At 44.5% G+C, this 15439-nt stretch overlaps 1 protein-coding gene across 1 annotated transcript in view; it reads left to right on the forward strand.

The window, feature by feature from the left end:
* The window catches only part of LOC147701115 (putative G protein-coupled receptor 33), a 36208-nt gene extending 24450 nt beyond the window's left edge, over positions 1-11758 (forward strand). Inside the window, exon 3 of the mRNA XM_086928578.1 lies at positions 9832-11758. Coding sequence (XP_086784704.1) covers positions 9885-10964 — 1080 coding nt within the window. The 5' untranslated portion in view covers positions 9832-9884 and the 3' untranslated portion in view covers positions 10965-11758. The remainder of the gene's footprint in view (positions 1-9831) is intronic.
* Positions 11759-15439: the final 3681 nt, after the last annotated feature.

The following is a 15439-nucleotide window of genomic DNA, read 5'->3' on the forward strand; positions in this document are numbered from 1 at the left end:
CGCTGTTGAAATTTTAAAGAAGAAGGCCCTTCCCAGTGGACCCTGAAGAAACCCTGTGGAAGACAGAAGGTTGGAGAGCCACCCCACCCACAGATATCCTAGGATCCAGGATAACTACACCAGGGAAGCCGGGTGCATAGCAAGCCTGGGAGTAGTTTGCGGTGTTTTACTCCGCAGAACTATGCAAAGTGACAAAAAACTCTGCAGAGCTCTGCAAGTGGGGGAGAGCAGTGCAGACTGCTGTTCACGCTGATCTTCCTGCTTCTCGGGTAAAAATTCCGCACAAGAGGGGTACAAACGCTGCTGCACTATGTGCAGCACAGTTTTCTGCACTCTATGAGCTCCACGGAGCACGGAGTGCAGAAAACTATACAAACTCCACAAACGGAGCAGTGTTCACTGCCAAGGCCTAGTGCATAGGTGCGAAGTGGCATAGGAAACCACTGTGAACTCAATGGAGGACTTCAGGAAGATGCCACTGACTGTCGAAGAAGGTGAAAGTGTCCAGTGGAACCCAAAGGTGTATATAAGATAAAAAGTACCTGCAAGCATAGGGGACTGAGTCTATGCCACTCAGGCGTGACCAAGAGGCACAGCAGACAAATGCCCACCAATGTCGGGTGATGCAGGAGAGTTGACAATGAACTTGGAGCTGCAGCTGTGTGGACCAGGCAATGCTGTGGAAGACCAGGAGCCATTCACAAGCTGTCCCACTTTAGATGTCGAGGGTTGAGGGGTCATGTCCATTGAGAGCATTGGCAGCTGTAAAGAACATGGCAAGCGGAAAAAGTGCAGTGTCGGGACCAGCAAGGTCCAAGTGACTCCCTACAAGCAGGAGAGTTGGAGTAGGACCTGAGCAATCAGGGGAGCCCACTGGAGTAAAAGAAGATCCTCTAGAGGAACCAAAGGAAAGAAGCACAGGAGTCGCAAGAGGACCTTGAGCAGTTCACCAATGATGCAGGCCCAAGGTGCAGGGGATGTGGTGAGGCTGATGATCTTGGCTGCAGGAGAGGCTTGAGGTTGGAGCTTCTTGGAGCCTAAAGATCTCTGAGGAAGAGCGACAGCAAGCCTTGGCAACAGCAAGTCAATGCGATCCACAGAGGTTCTGTTCCATCGGTTCCGACGAGGGATACTTGCATCAAACTCAGTGAAAAGATAGTGCAGGCCTTGAGGGAGTGGTAGAACCACTCGATAGACCTTTTGTGAGGTTCCTGAGGCTTGAGCCGGGAACAGTGTTTTTAGCGAAATTGCAAATTTGAATGCATTTATTTTAAAAATGATTTCTGTACTGTTGATGCCATAATATTCCCGGGGCATTTGTCAGCTTATTTAATTGACTGGCACACGCATATTACCTTCGCGCTTCTAGCTGGGACCATAGCAGCAGGAAAAACGCTGCATTGGAAACTCGGCCGCCATCTTAGGTCAGTCACAGGGCGAGCAGACTACTTGCTCGGCCCTCCCACCCTCCCACCCTGACCAATATAAAATGGGACCCTTTCCTCGGAGGTGCAGCGGACGGGCGCAGCGGGCGCGCCGGCAGCGCGCCGAAGGCTCGCCAAAGGCAAGCCCGTCTGCGCCCGTCCGAGCCAGTCCCGAGCCTAGGGCCACCCCCCCTGGACTAAATACTTCTGACTCTACACACTCAAGGATCTGCTACGATACCAATTATTTAACATCGTTTAATATTAATAAAGCTTCCTGTTCCCCGATTAACTTACATACTTTAGATTATGCTCCATATACCTGTCCTTTTTGCTCTCTTCACATTATGGAACACCCTCACTTACAAAATCCTGTTGTCACCTCTCACAACAAATCCTCTCCTATTATCAAACTAGCCCTCTTAAACGCTCGATCACTCCCTAAACACAGGTATGAAATCGCTCAATTCATTGACAGTTGGCAGTTGGACATTTTATTACTCACTGAAACGTGGGGAGACCAAGCCTCGGACCCTGACTTCACTTCAGCTACTCCAGAAGGATTCTCCAATATCAGGCTTGATAGGTCACTAAATAAAAAAGGTGGGGGAGTGGCGATTATTTTTCGCGACACCTTTCGTCTACGTACGGAACCCCTAAAAATTAATACATGCGAAGCTTTGAACTTCACTTTTGTCACTCCTTATTCTACCTCCTTTCGAGGTATTTTGCTTTATCGCCCCCCTGGCCTCCGTTCCGCTTTTCTGTCCTCTTTGAGCCACATTTTAGAACCAATTCCTGGAGAAAACAATTTCACAATTCTGGGTGATTTTAATTTTCACTTGGAGAAGAAGGAAGATCCTGATACTCATTCCCTCCTTACGGAAATTAATGCAGCAGGTCTTACGCAACTGGTTCATTCACCTACACATCTAGCGGGACATACACTGGACGGAGTCTTTTCCAATCTTCACTCCTTAACCATAGAGCACATACTACCTCTCACATGGACAGACCATTCTGCTGTCTGTTTCAATATTCTTCCTCTGACACCGATTCTCACAAAATCCTGTAAACCAGGCACTTTTAAATCCTGGAAAAATATCAATGTTCCTGAATACACCAACAACTTAGACGCCTTGAAAGAAATTGATACTGCTGATCCAGAAGCCGCAGCCATTTACTATACCAGATGTATTAAGACCGCAATTGATACCTCTGTTCCCATTAAAAAACGCTCTTCTAACAGGTTGTCAAATTCTGCCCCATGGTTCACTGAAGCACTTAGGTTAGAAAAGCAAAGCTGTAGACGCCAGGAACGCAAGTGGCGTTCTAACTACGACCCTTACGAGAAAAGTTGTTATAAAGAGAAACTAAAAATTTACTAATTATCAATCATTAGTCAGAAAAGTATATTCTTTAATAATCAAATCGAATCAGCTCAAGATTCAACTAAACAACTTTTTCAGGTCGTTTCTCATCTCTCTGGACATGATAAACCTTCCACTGCAGAAGCCTCCCAATCTATGTGCAATGCACTTTCCACCTACTTTCAAGAAAAAGTGTGCGATATCTATTCCAATTTTAACAAGTCCACTAACCATGCACATCAGACCGATTTCCACATCACGATCAACTTGACTCCCCTTAATTCTTCTACAACTCCCAATCATTCCAATTTCTCATTTAGTCACATTTCGCCTGAGATGATCCTCAAACTAATGATGTCGAACAATTCTGGTTCACCTGATGATCCTTGCCCACCTTCAGTTTTTAAAATAGCTCCAGAGAAGATTTCTATTGCTCTCGCAAACATCTTTAATGCTATGATCTCATCTTGCATCTATCCTACTATATGGAAAAAAACAGTTACTAAGCCTTTTCTCAAGAAAACTACGTTGGATCCTTCCAAAGTAACCAGTTACAGACCGATAGCATGTATTCCCTATCCATCCAAGATCATTGAAAAAATCATGAACATTCAATTATCCGAATATATAGACTCCAACAACTGTCTGGATGCCTCCCAATTTGGCTTCAGGAGGGGACACGGGACCGAGACAGCATTAATAAAAGCCTCAGATGAGATACGAATGATCCTTGACAAAGGAGGCACCGCGGTGCTCATACTACTGGATCTGTCCGCGGCTTTCGACACGGTCGATCACGCTATTTTGATCGACCGTGTCGGAAAAGCTGGAATATCATCTGATGCTCTCTCGCTCCTGGCATCCTTCCTGACAGACCGAGAGCAATCAGTCTCTATGGGCTCATTCTCTTCTGACTCCTTTACACTACCTTGTGGAGTCCCCCAGGGATCCTCGCTAAGCCCAACGCTTTTTAACATTTATGTGACAGACTTAGCGAGGATCATCAAAGCTCATCGTCTAGCAGTTACATCGTATGCAGACGACACACAACTTGTCCTGGCCATTAATAACAATGGTATGGAGGTTGCCAATAACTTCCAAAAAGGAATGAGTGCCATATGTAATTGGATGCACTCGAATTGTCTGAAACTCAACTCGGACAAAACCGAGGTGATGGTGTTTGGGAAACTCACTCCTGCATGGTCTTCTATATGGTGGCCACAAGATCTTGGCCCCCCGCCCAATCCGGTTACTAAGGTTAGAAATCTTGGCGTTATCTTTGATAACAAACTCTCATTTAATCAGCATGCCAACTCTATAGTTTCGGCTTCATTTTTCATACTTAAAATGATAAAAAAAATTCAGCCCTATCTTCCATTAAACACCATAAATACCTTGATCTCTACCTTATTAATGTCCCGAGTGGACTACTGCAATGCTCTCATGCTTAATGCCCAAGAACAAGTAGTCAACAAACTTCAACTAGTTCAAAATGCAGCCGCTCGACTTGTCACAGGTACACCAAAATTTAAGCCAATTTCCAATACCATCCGTAATCTCCACTGGTTGCCAATTAGACAACGTATTAAATTCAAAGCCCTCTGCATTGCCTTCAAGAGCATTCATGAAAAATCACCTGCCTTTCTTAAAGACGCTCTCCATCCCTACCGACCTTCACGCAATCTTAGATCTGCTGATGCTAATCTCCTGGAAGTAATCAAAACTAGGAAAGCTACTTGGGGAGATAGATCTTTTGCAGTAGCTACAGCTAAGTTATGGAATTCCATGCCAAGACATCTAAAAAATGCTCCTACATCACTATCATTCAGGAAGCAACTGAAGACGTGGTTGTTTAATTATTAATCTCCCTGACTCCGGGCCCAACCTTCGATTTCTGTCTATCAAAGCGCCAAGACACCCTTGGGTAATCGTGCGCTCAATAAATTGCATAAAATAAAATAAAATAGAACCACCAGCTGTGTTGCTGAGCCTTTTTGGAATCCATGGGAGCCCAGGATCAGCAGACCAATCGGCTGTGTTGCGGTGCCTGCAAATGCAGGGAAGTGACTCATTCACTTCAAGGGAGTTTCCTTCAGGTGTGTTGGATGTCAACAGGCCTTGTGAGGATCATGTATGGAGCACAGGCAGAGATGTTGTCGCAGACTAGCAGGAGGACGAGACCAGGAGCAGCAGGAGTCTTCTAAGTTGCAGTCTCGGTGCCCGGAGCACAGTCCAGCAAAGTCCAGAAGGTCGAAGATGAAGTGCCTTTTGATCTGAATCTTGTCCCATGATGAATCTAGGGACCCACCCACAGGTAAGCCCTTAAGTACCGTAAGGAAAGGGTTGGGACTATTCAGGGGTCCCTGCCAGAGGAGGGGCTGGACAGTGGGGAGGATACTCTCATGTCCTTGGTCCAGTTTCACGCCAGAGAGGGAGCCAGTGGCTACCCAAACTTGTTTGAACTGGGGTATGCAAGGAGGACACCAAGTATGCAATTTAAGCAGTCTAAGAGGCACTGTCAAGCGCCCCCTACCCTGCCACAATACACTAAACCTTGTCTGGGAAGTGGTCACACCTCCCTGTGGCAGGATATCTATTGTTTTACCTTCCCTTGCTCAAGCTTGGCTCAGCAGCAGGAGGCCAGAAACATGTCTCTGGTCGACAGTAGCCCTAGCCTGCAGCCCATTTCTGGAAGACTGGTAACGGAAGAACTGAGGGACTCCTGGAGTAGCTTTACAGTGCTTGGAATCATACTTATGATGTTAGGGTATGATTCCAACATGTTTGATACCAACTTGACAGGGTTTATTATAACCAGTTTAGAGATGGTCATCACATAATGATGTATGTCCATGTATTGTAATGGCTGGGACACTTACAACACAGGAGAATGGACTCCGAACGCTCTAGGGGTGTCCTGCTCATGTAAGGGCAACTCACACTTAGAACCGAGCACCCTGCCCTCAGGTCTGTAAGGCCCGCCTTAGGGGTGACATATAGGTTTCAAGTGCAGTGGACGCAGATTTAAGGAAACTTATATCTATTGTAAGTGGTGCTAGCACCTGCTTACACAGGCTGCAATGGCAGGGCTGTAGTCACCATTTGAGTGGTCTCTCTTGGGTACCACAATACATGCTTCAGTCCATGGGAGACCCCTGGTGTACCTATGCCCTGGGTACCCTGGTACCTGTTAGAAGGTGGTGCTGACCATCTGAGCCGCCAACATTTTTTACTTTTGGAAAACCACATTTTTTAGCTTTTACTGAGGGAGAGCCTCATAAGCTGGAACTCAGCCACAGCGAACTCGTGATAAAACAGACTGCATGTGGATTGCACCGGTTTCCCCCTTGTGAGAAAAGGCTGCTGTGCTGCAGCCAGGGTAGGGGCTCCGGACTGCTTCCATGTAGACATGTGTGCACACATGTGTGCACCTGTGTATGGGCTGTGCGTGGGAGATTCCTATCATGCACAGCCCAGGAGCAGGTACAGATAGAATGGTGTGGCAGGAATTATGCAGCGTTGGGTGGTAACATGGAATAGGCGTTAAATTGTGGGGAGGCACATGTAAGGAAAAGTCTGTGTGCTTTACTGTTTTCACTCTATAAAGATGGGGACCACGTGGGGTAGTTTCACTTCCCTAACGCCTACAGATTTCAGAGATGCACGAAAGTACACTGTAAGTTGTGTAGAATGAGGTATTCTGCTGAGTCCAAAGCCATATCTGTTCTGCTTAAGGGTTATCCAGAAATGTCATATTCCTTTCACTCATCTCGTCTGGCTGGGTGTGACCCTGACTGGTTTGATTAATTACCTTCCTCCCCAAGATGTAGCATCAGAGTCCTAGCCCTTCACTGCAATCATCCCAAGGGGGAAGTTCTTCTTTCCAAGAGGGAGAGATGGAGGTGCGGCTGCAGGTAGTCTATCAGCAGCTGTCACCCGGTGCCAGGCAACAGGCCTGCTGCAGGATCGGGCCATGAAGGCTGCAAGGGGAGAGGGAGGCTTTTCAGAGACCACGTGGCATGAGACCCCTGGAAGAAGTCATTTTGAAATATCCCAGAGGCCTGTGCAGGAAGGAAGGAGCAGGGGCAGAGAGGTGATGTGTCGCTGCAGGATAGAGCAGAAGTGCCTTCCTGCCAGCCCACTCAAAATGCTTTTAAAAGGTCTTGCACAGGAAGAGGAGCTCTCTCTGAGGTGTTGTCTTACAGAGGAAGACTGGTGCTGGAGCCTGGAGCAATGAGCAGTTCGAAGGAGGAACTCACTAACTGTCCCAGGACCCTAGACCGCATCTTGTAGGGAGTCCAGAACAAGTGAGGTAAAGCCTGGGCCTATGTGCAAGGAGAAGAGAGGTCCAGAAGGAGAGCTGGGCAAAAGGCTGGAGCGGGGAGCCAGTGAAGACAGCTCCCTGCTGAGTTCACCCTCTTGGAAACCAGGAGCGCGGAAAAAAGTGCTCCAAGTGGTTAGGGCTGGCCATCAGGAGCAAGAAGAGGCCACAATTGTCCAAATCGGCCATGAGGGGGCCATGAAACGCCCTTAAGAAGGTGGGTGACCTTTGAGCTTTGGCTAAGACCAGCAACAAAGCATGTGGGGCTCTGTTGTCTCTCTTGGATGTGCCCTGGGATGGGTCAGGTCCTGGGGGCTGCCCCCAGAACACAGCGAGACTGGGTGGCACCGGCGCGCCTCCAAAGAGGTTCCTACAAGGCCCAGGCTTCCCTTGGGCACCACCTTGAAGTAAAGTTGAGGACCGCCGTCGTGCTCCCCAGGGGTTTGTTCCCATTGGAGCCTACCCTGCCCCCCGATGAAGAGAAAGCCAAGGAGCGCAGTCATGCTCCCCATGAAGGAATTCTAGGCGCCAGGGACCCCCAACTTAGGGCCCCGCCGAAGATGAAGTCAGTGAGTGTCGTCACACCCACGTGAAGTGGAGAAGTTGAGGAGCGCTGTTGCGCTCCTCAACTATGACCCCCAACTCTGGGCCCGCCGAGGATGAAGTAGGGGAGTGAAATTGCACTCCCCCTGAAGAACTCAGGCGCCCGGGACACCCAACTCAGGGGTTTGGTGCCTGTGCATGGAGAGAGGAGTGTGGCTGCAGTCCCCCATGGCAGGTGAAAGGAGGAGTAGTGCCGTCACACTCCCCTGAGGCCCTGCTGGGCTAGCGGTAGCCTTCGTGTCTGTCCGTAAGAGCGGGCAGACGATAATGGCAGTGCCAGCTCCAGCAGCAGCTCACAAGGGTGCTGTCAAGTCAGGAGAGCAGCCGGGGTGGGCTCCCTGGGCTGCTCTCCACCCTTACCTACACGCGGGATGCCTAAGTAGGAGCGGGCTACCAGAGACAGAGATGGCATGGCGTGAGGCCATCAGCTGAGCAGCGCGGGTCTCCCCGGGGCAGCGGGAGACCCGCTGCTCTAATATGCAAGTGCATGAGGAAAGAGCCATATATTGCCCTGCAGAGCCCGAGAAGCCCTGAAGAGGAGAACCGGTTTGTTGATGGCATGGGGTGGCCCCAGGACAAATGGTTCACCGCAAAATGCATGCAAAAGCTTTGAGGGAGCTGCAGGAGCAATGCACACTCTCCCAGCACAGAAATGGAAAGTCCCCACCCTCAGCCTCTGAGGGACTTAAAGGAGGCTGCCACTCAAGGGTTCATCTGTGTTTTTAAACCTACCTCCTGCTGGAGCTCTTGTTCTACAGCCAGGAGCTAAAGCTTAGGGTTGCACTGAAGTGTGCAGGGTCAAACATAGATTATCACTGATGTGATATCCCCTAAAGGTGGAAAGGTGTAATTACACAGGTGGTGCATTTACAAATGGTGTTCCTTTTGGGGGCTGGGAATTACATGTGTCATGTGAAATGATAAGCAAATTGAGGTTATGTTGCTGTCAGGGTGTCAGACTGTACATGCTTAATCCTGTGATTATAATTGTGATGCCTTTTAGAGGCTTTAATTGCAATGCATCATAACTCTTATCAGAAATGATAAGTACCTGCCATTCTAAAGGGATGCTTAGACATATATTCTTGCTACTGCATTAAGTGATGAACATCCCAGATTGTTTGCCACTGTGATTCAGGGGTTTATACTGTATAGCCAGCTCAGTCAGGGGTATGTGTCACTAAGGCAGGTGTTCTCATTATAAATGCTTGTTGAGATAATGTGGCGGTTCTCCACTGGGATGGTGTCAGTGGACAGGGGCCTCACTCCAGGTCATGGTCAACCACCTGCATTAGGGTTCAGGATGATGCGCATACATGGGAGTGGTGGTTCTAGACCCCATCCTTCCTGTGGGAGGGGTGGGAATGCTATGCAATGTTACAAAGTAATTCAAACAGCTTATGTACATTTGTAGATTGATGCATAGTAGTGAGTAGTGTGTGTGTGTAATAAATATACTCTACCTTATATAATGCAAAGTACAGGCTAGACAAGCAGTTATTGAGTGTTATTTCTGGGGACTTCTAAATGGCAATTACTAGCCCACACCACCTCCATTGAGTAAGCCTTAGACTGATCTGCAACGCTACCCTCTGAGAGTCGAGCGCTCAAGGGGGTGTTTGGTTTAAAGTGAAGAACAAATGTAGATATGTTATTTATACATGTCTCACAGATACGGACTAGTATTCCAACAGTTCCATATACTAGGGACTTATAAGGGTACACCAGTGGCCAATCTGGGGGGTACCTAAGTCCTCACCATATCCAATTTAGGGGCGAAAGCACTAAGACTGCGGACCTGATTAGCAGGAGCCTGGTCCGACTAGTTTGAAACAGTATAACACCAGGCAAAAAGTGGAAGTAACCATAAAAGCAGATCCTTCTTTCCTGCGCCCAAGATAAGCTATATAGCTCTCAATTTAAATGAAAAAAAATCACAAGAACTTATAATACATAAACAAATTTATAAAGACAAGAAAAAAATGACAAAACATAATTTGAAAAAAGTTATGATAAAGCCAAATGAAGAGAAGCATTTTAATATAAAACTGTCTTCACAAGACAGCATGAAATAAAACTACCTAAAACTTGTTTTCCTTATCATCTTTTGTAGGCCTGCATCAGTAGATGTCTGGGATGAGCTGATTGGAAAAACACATTTCTGCCATGGAAGAGGTCAGACTACCACAATTACTGGCGGCTCTCTTTTTTATGTTCATCTTCATCATCGCATTAGTGGTAAATAGTCTGTACATCTGGACACTTGGTTTCAAGATGAAGAAGACAGTCAGCAGTATTTGGATTCTTCACCTCATCATAGCATCTTGGATATTCACCATTCTTTTGCCATTTTTCTCTGTGTCAGTCCTGATGGGCATGCACTGGGTTTTTGGCAAGGCCCTGTGTAAAATAATCAGCACTCTGGGCTTGCTTTGCATGTATGCCTCAGTGATAACTTTGATGATTATCAGCCTGGACCGCTACGTTTTGGTCATACATCCTCTGTTGGTCAGGCATTGCAGGACTATAAAGAGATCTACGGTAATCTGTGGTGCAGTGTGGATACTGGCCTTCCTACTCAGCATACCTGAACTTGTTTTCATGGATACCAAACCTGGTGAAAAAAACAGAACTCTCTGCCTTAGGAATTATGCTCCTTTAGAGAACTGGAACAGCCCTGAGGCCAATGTGATCAGGCAGAAGAACCATTGGGCAATGTTTATTTTTCAATTCATCTTTGGCTTTATTCTTCCCTTTACGGTCATCTGCTACTGCTACATTGCTATTGCCATGAAGATGAGGATGAAGAAACTGAACAAGTCAAAGAAACCCTTCCAGGTCATTATGGCAGCCATTGGGTCTTTTTTTGTCTGCTGGATTCCCTATCACTTGTATCATGTCTTGACCATCTACAAAGGAGACATTTCACAGATTGTGGTTGATTCAATGTATATGGTTTCTGCCATACTGTGCTGTGTCAATGTCTGCTGCACTCCCATTCTTTATCTCTTTGTTGGGGAAAATTTTAAGGAAGTTTTCAAAAAGTCCATTCTGACATTGATCGAGAAAGCTTTCCACGAAGATCTCGACTCAATTGGTGTCAGTAAAGAGAGAACAATGGAGCTGTCTGTATCTGCTGTCTATGAGAGAAGAGTGTCATTGGATGATATAGGAAAAATGACTCCAGCAACTCTCGAAGGGGTTCCTAACATGCTTACTGTCCCTTGCTATGCTCTGTCAAGATAATACTACAATGGCATCTCGGAAGTCATGGTGAACTAACCACTACTCCTAGACTTGGCTTTCTACATTTATGCAAATATTGCATGGTTTATGTTTGAAAGGGCATATAATTCTACAGTCAAAAGAGAGGGTGAGTCCTATCAGCTAGAACTGGAGTTGAAAGGGCAGTGAGGGAAAGTTGCTGTCAAGCCTGTAGGCAGAGTTTGACTATGAAGTGAGGTAGGGTCTTCTGGAAATGGATGTCTAAACTGGAGGTCTGATTGGGCATAGAAGGTAATGCAGCGTCTCTCATTTTGGAAAGGAATTTGGAAATGTAAGGGAAACATGAGTACTGTGCTGGAGACAGAGTTTGACAGCGAAGTAGGACAGCAGTGCCTCGAGTGAGGATAGAATATTAAGAGGAAAAAACTGCAGGACCTCTCAACTGTTGAGATGAGAGTTAGAAAGGGAAGTGATGTGATGGGAGTTATGTAAGCTAAATGCACAGTTGGAATATAAAGTGCCAGATTCCTTCCTTGGGACAAAGATATGGAATATAAAGTAGAGCAGGACCTCTTGGGTCATAGATATTGAATATGAAGTGACGGAAGGCTCTCCTTGGTGCATAGATGAAAATATGAAGGGAAGCAGGACCTCTTTGGCGTCCAGATGATGCGCATAAGCTGAAGCGGGACCTCTTTGTAGCATAGATGTTGAATATGAAGTAAAGCAGGATTTCTGTGGGGAGAAGATGTTGACCAGGAAGTTATGCAGGACCTTTTTGGGGCATGGATGTTGAATATGAAGTGAAGCAACAATACGTTCGAGCAATTTGCTAATGCTTTGCGTTACTTTAATGTATTATCTTTTTATGTGATTTATGTTGTTTTTATGCTGTTTCAAAGATGTAAAGTTTTATCCCATGGTGGTAAGACCCACCCTTTTATGATTTTCACAAATCAAATAAAGTATTACTTACTGCAACAATACGTTGGGGCATAGATTTTGAATTTGAAAAGAGGCAGGTAATCCTTGGGAAATGGATGTTGAATGTGAAGAAAAACCAGCACTTTTTGAGGCATATAAGTTGATTATGAAGTGAAGCAGGAACTATTCGGGCAATAGATTATAAATATGGAGTGAAACAGCACCCTTTTGGGAAGTAGATGATGAATATAAAGTGAATCAACAACACTTTGATTTTGAAGAGAAGAAGGATCTTTCTAGGGAATAGATGCTGAACATGAAGTGAATCAGCTCTTCCTTGGAGGAATAGATGTTGACTATGAAGTGAAGGACAGCTTTGGGGTGTTGATGTTGACTATGAAGTGAAGCAAGACCTCTGTGGTGAGTGAATGTTGACTGAGATGTTATGGAGGACACTGTTGGGGATAGATGTTAAATATGATGTCAAGCAACATCTCTTCTTGTCATGGATGCTGAATTTGAAGAGAAGCAGGACCTTTTTGTGGTGTAGTTGTTGAATATTAGGCGAAGCAGGATCCCCTTGGGTTCCTAATGTTAAATGTGAAGTGAAGGAGGAAGTCATTGGGTCATAGGGTGATGTAATTGTAACTATTTGCTACATAATTTCACCAGAATATTGTTCCAGGAGCAGACCGATGAATACTACGAAGAGAGTAAAGCAGAAGGCAACAGCAAGTGCTACACACGGGGCAACAGCCATGTCTGTAGTAGTTTTTGAAAGGCCCTCAAAGAGGTTTCTTCTCTCAAGTAGACAGGCATTTGGCATTAAAGTTAAAATGGTCTAAACATGCTGTTTCTTTTAACTAAGTGTGGACACTATTAAAATAAAGAATGTGTGGAATAGTTGTTCACAACTCTCTTTTAATTATGAGATTTATTCACCTTTTTTTCACATTACGGAGCTTAGACGTTTGATAGATGACACCATCACTCACACGTAATTATTTTCTCACCAATTCACAAGAACCTAAGAGATAGGTCACACTTCTTTGTTTTCTGTCAAGAAAGTTTCCTATGATGACAGAACTAGCAAAATGGTGAGTACCAACCAGTAGCTCCTAGGATGGTGCTTACGTGAGGCACTTTCTGACTTCTCTCACATTTTTTGTTTGGTGGGTGTGAGATTAGCTATCGATGGTTGATACGTTTTAAATGAGGAACACTTAGAAGTAGACATGACCAGATAATTCAGCATAGCCATACCAAGGAGTACATAATGCCCGCTTAATATAAGTTATAACGAATACAAAGTGTTCTGTTTAACCAGGTTATTTCTGTGTATCTACTGTTCTTCCTCCCGGAGTTGTATATTGCCATGTAGGGATACTAAGAAGAGATTTTCACTTTGATCTTTAGCTGCAGCATGTTTATAAATTAGGAATTTTTTACATCAAGTATTTACCCTTTGAGTGGCTTAAAAGCAACCCTCTTTGCTACCAGTAGCCAATGCAGCTTTCCTACAACAACCAACATTGATGTGCATGTTTTATGTTAAATATAAATTTGGCCGATATGTTTGTATCTAATAAAATGTCTTTGTTAGTTCTTCTGGGAGGTCGAGAAACAGCACATGACAATGATAATCATATTCTGGATTTATTGTTTCCAGGAAAACAGATACATTATCTGCTGTAAAATTCATATTTGATACAAGCATGACTTTGTCACTGTGTTCATTCCCATTATAAGTGATTCAAATTTGACCCCATGATTCTTGAAAACCTCTACTGGACTAGCTTCTGATCCTAGTGATGTCTAGAACTGATAGTTCCATACTGATATATCATATAATTGTGCAAAGATCTCCCTTTAATTCCCTTCAAAAAATATTAGGTCAGCCATAGCCTTATCTTTGTCATGCAGTTACTCATGTTATTCTGCTTTTACGTCTGGTTCCCTATCAATCACAAAAAGTATTTTGGTATCGTCCGCATACATAAGTAGAGTAAGACCAAAAGATTACATTAGATATAGCAAAGGGAACATGCAGAGTTTGAAGAGCAAATGTGAAAGTACGATTCTTGTGTTACTTCATAATTCAGTGTTTTTTCCCGCAGAGTCGTAGGAATAACCAGTGAGACAAACAACTCTTCACGCATGCATAGACTGTGCTTCTGATGCTAAAGCCACCAAGACAGTGAAGCGGCAGTTGATGGTCAAACATATCAAATGCTGCTGATAAATGAAGTATACTGAGTGCTACTAGAATATTTTTGTCTAAGTATACACTCAAATTGTCTAGCAGTGCTGTGATTACAGCCTCACTGCGGCACCCAGCAGGAAAGGGTGGTCTCTAGTTAAAAACTGCCTGATCCAGTACTTTAGCCATGAATGTCAGTTGGAGTACTGGCCTATAAAGTTCCACACTGTCTGATTTTAAAAATGCCTTTTTTAGTAAGAGATGAATGAGTGCTATTTTTATTTTAAGTTTAAAGTTTATTGAAGAAGAAAACATGGCATACATAAATAGAAATATCATATAAGCCAAATCATAAAGCAAAAACTTCTATGTCTTATTTATAAAAGGGGGAGAAAAAAGAGGGGAGAGAGAAAGAAGAGGGGGGGGGGGGAGCAGATCAATCAATAAAAAATGGGTAAACATTACCTGAAATATAAGTCTAATACAACAACCGTATTATTATTAAGTATAATATGAAACATAAACAAAGAATGCATGAAAAAGAGAAAGGAGTAAAATTGGAAAATAATTATCTGGAATGTAGAATAAAAAGACAACAGAGAATTCATGGAGGTTTACTAACTTCGTCCGGAGTGTCAACTATAGTGAAGGGAGCTGAAGCTAAGGTCATTAGGTATGAGGAAAAAGGAAGCCATGAAAGATCTCCTTTTATGCATAAAGAAATAGGGGTGACAGTACCTGTATCTAGTCTATGATGAAAACAAACGGCATTCCACCAAGCCGTGAAGGTCACTTTCTCAGCTTGTTTCTAGTTAGAGGTGATTAGATGGAGGGCTATTGCTAATAATAGATCAATTAGTGAGGGGATGGGAGTTGAATACGACCAGGAGGGTGATAAGGAGCCTAAAAAGATGTTGGAAATGGAAAAAGGGATTTGGGTATTGAAAATGTTATTAATTTGGGACCAAACTAAAAGCCAAAAACGGGAAAGAGAGGGACAATCAAAAAGCATATGTTTTAAATCGGCTACAGAGCCATGACATGACCAACAGTTTGCGGAAAGGTCTGCGGAAAATGAAGCTAATTTCATTGGGGTGAAAAGAAGGCGTTTGTAGATAAAGAATAAGGTTTGAGAGGTGTTAGCTGCTCTTGACGTTTTATGAGGTTTTATCCATAATTTGTCACAAAATGGAATAGACCAACATTCCACCAGATCCCTTTTTCAGGCCAACTCGCATTTTCCCTTGAGCCTATCAGAATAGAAAAATAAATTTCTATAAAGAGAAGAGGCGGAAGTAGTAGTAGACAATAAGGGGTAGATAGTGGAACATTTGGCAGAAACATTAGTAACTGGTGGCAAGGAAAGAAGATA

The sequence above is a fragment of the Lissotriton vulgaris genome, chromosome 7 (assembly GCF_964263255.1).
Source record: "Lissotriton vulgaris chromosome 7, aLisVul1.2, whole genome shotgun sequence".
Classification (NCBI taxonomy): domain Eukaryota; kingdom Metazoa; phylum Chordata; class Amphibia; order Caudata; family Salamandridae; genus Lissotriton; species Lissotriton vulgaris.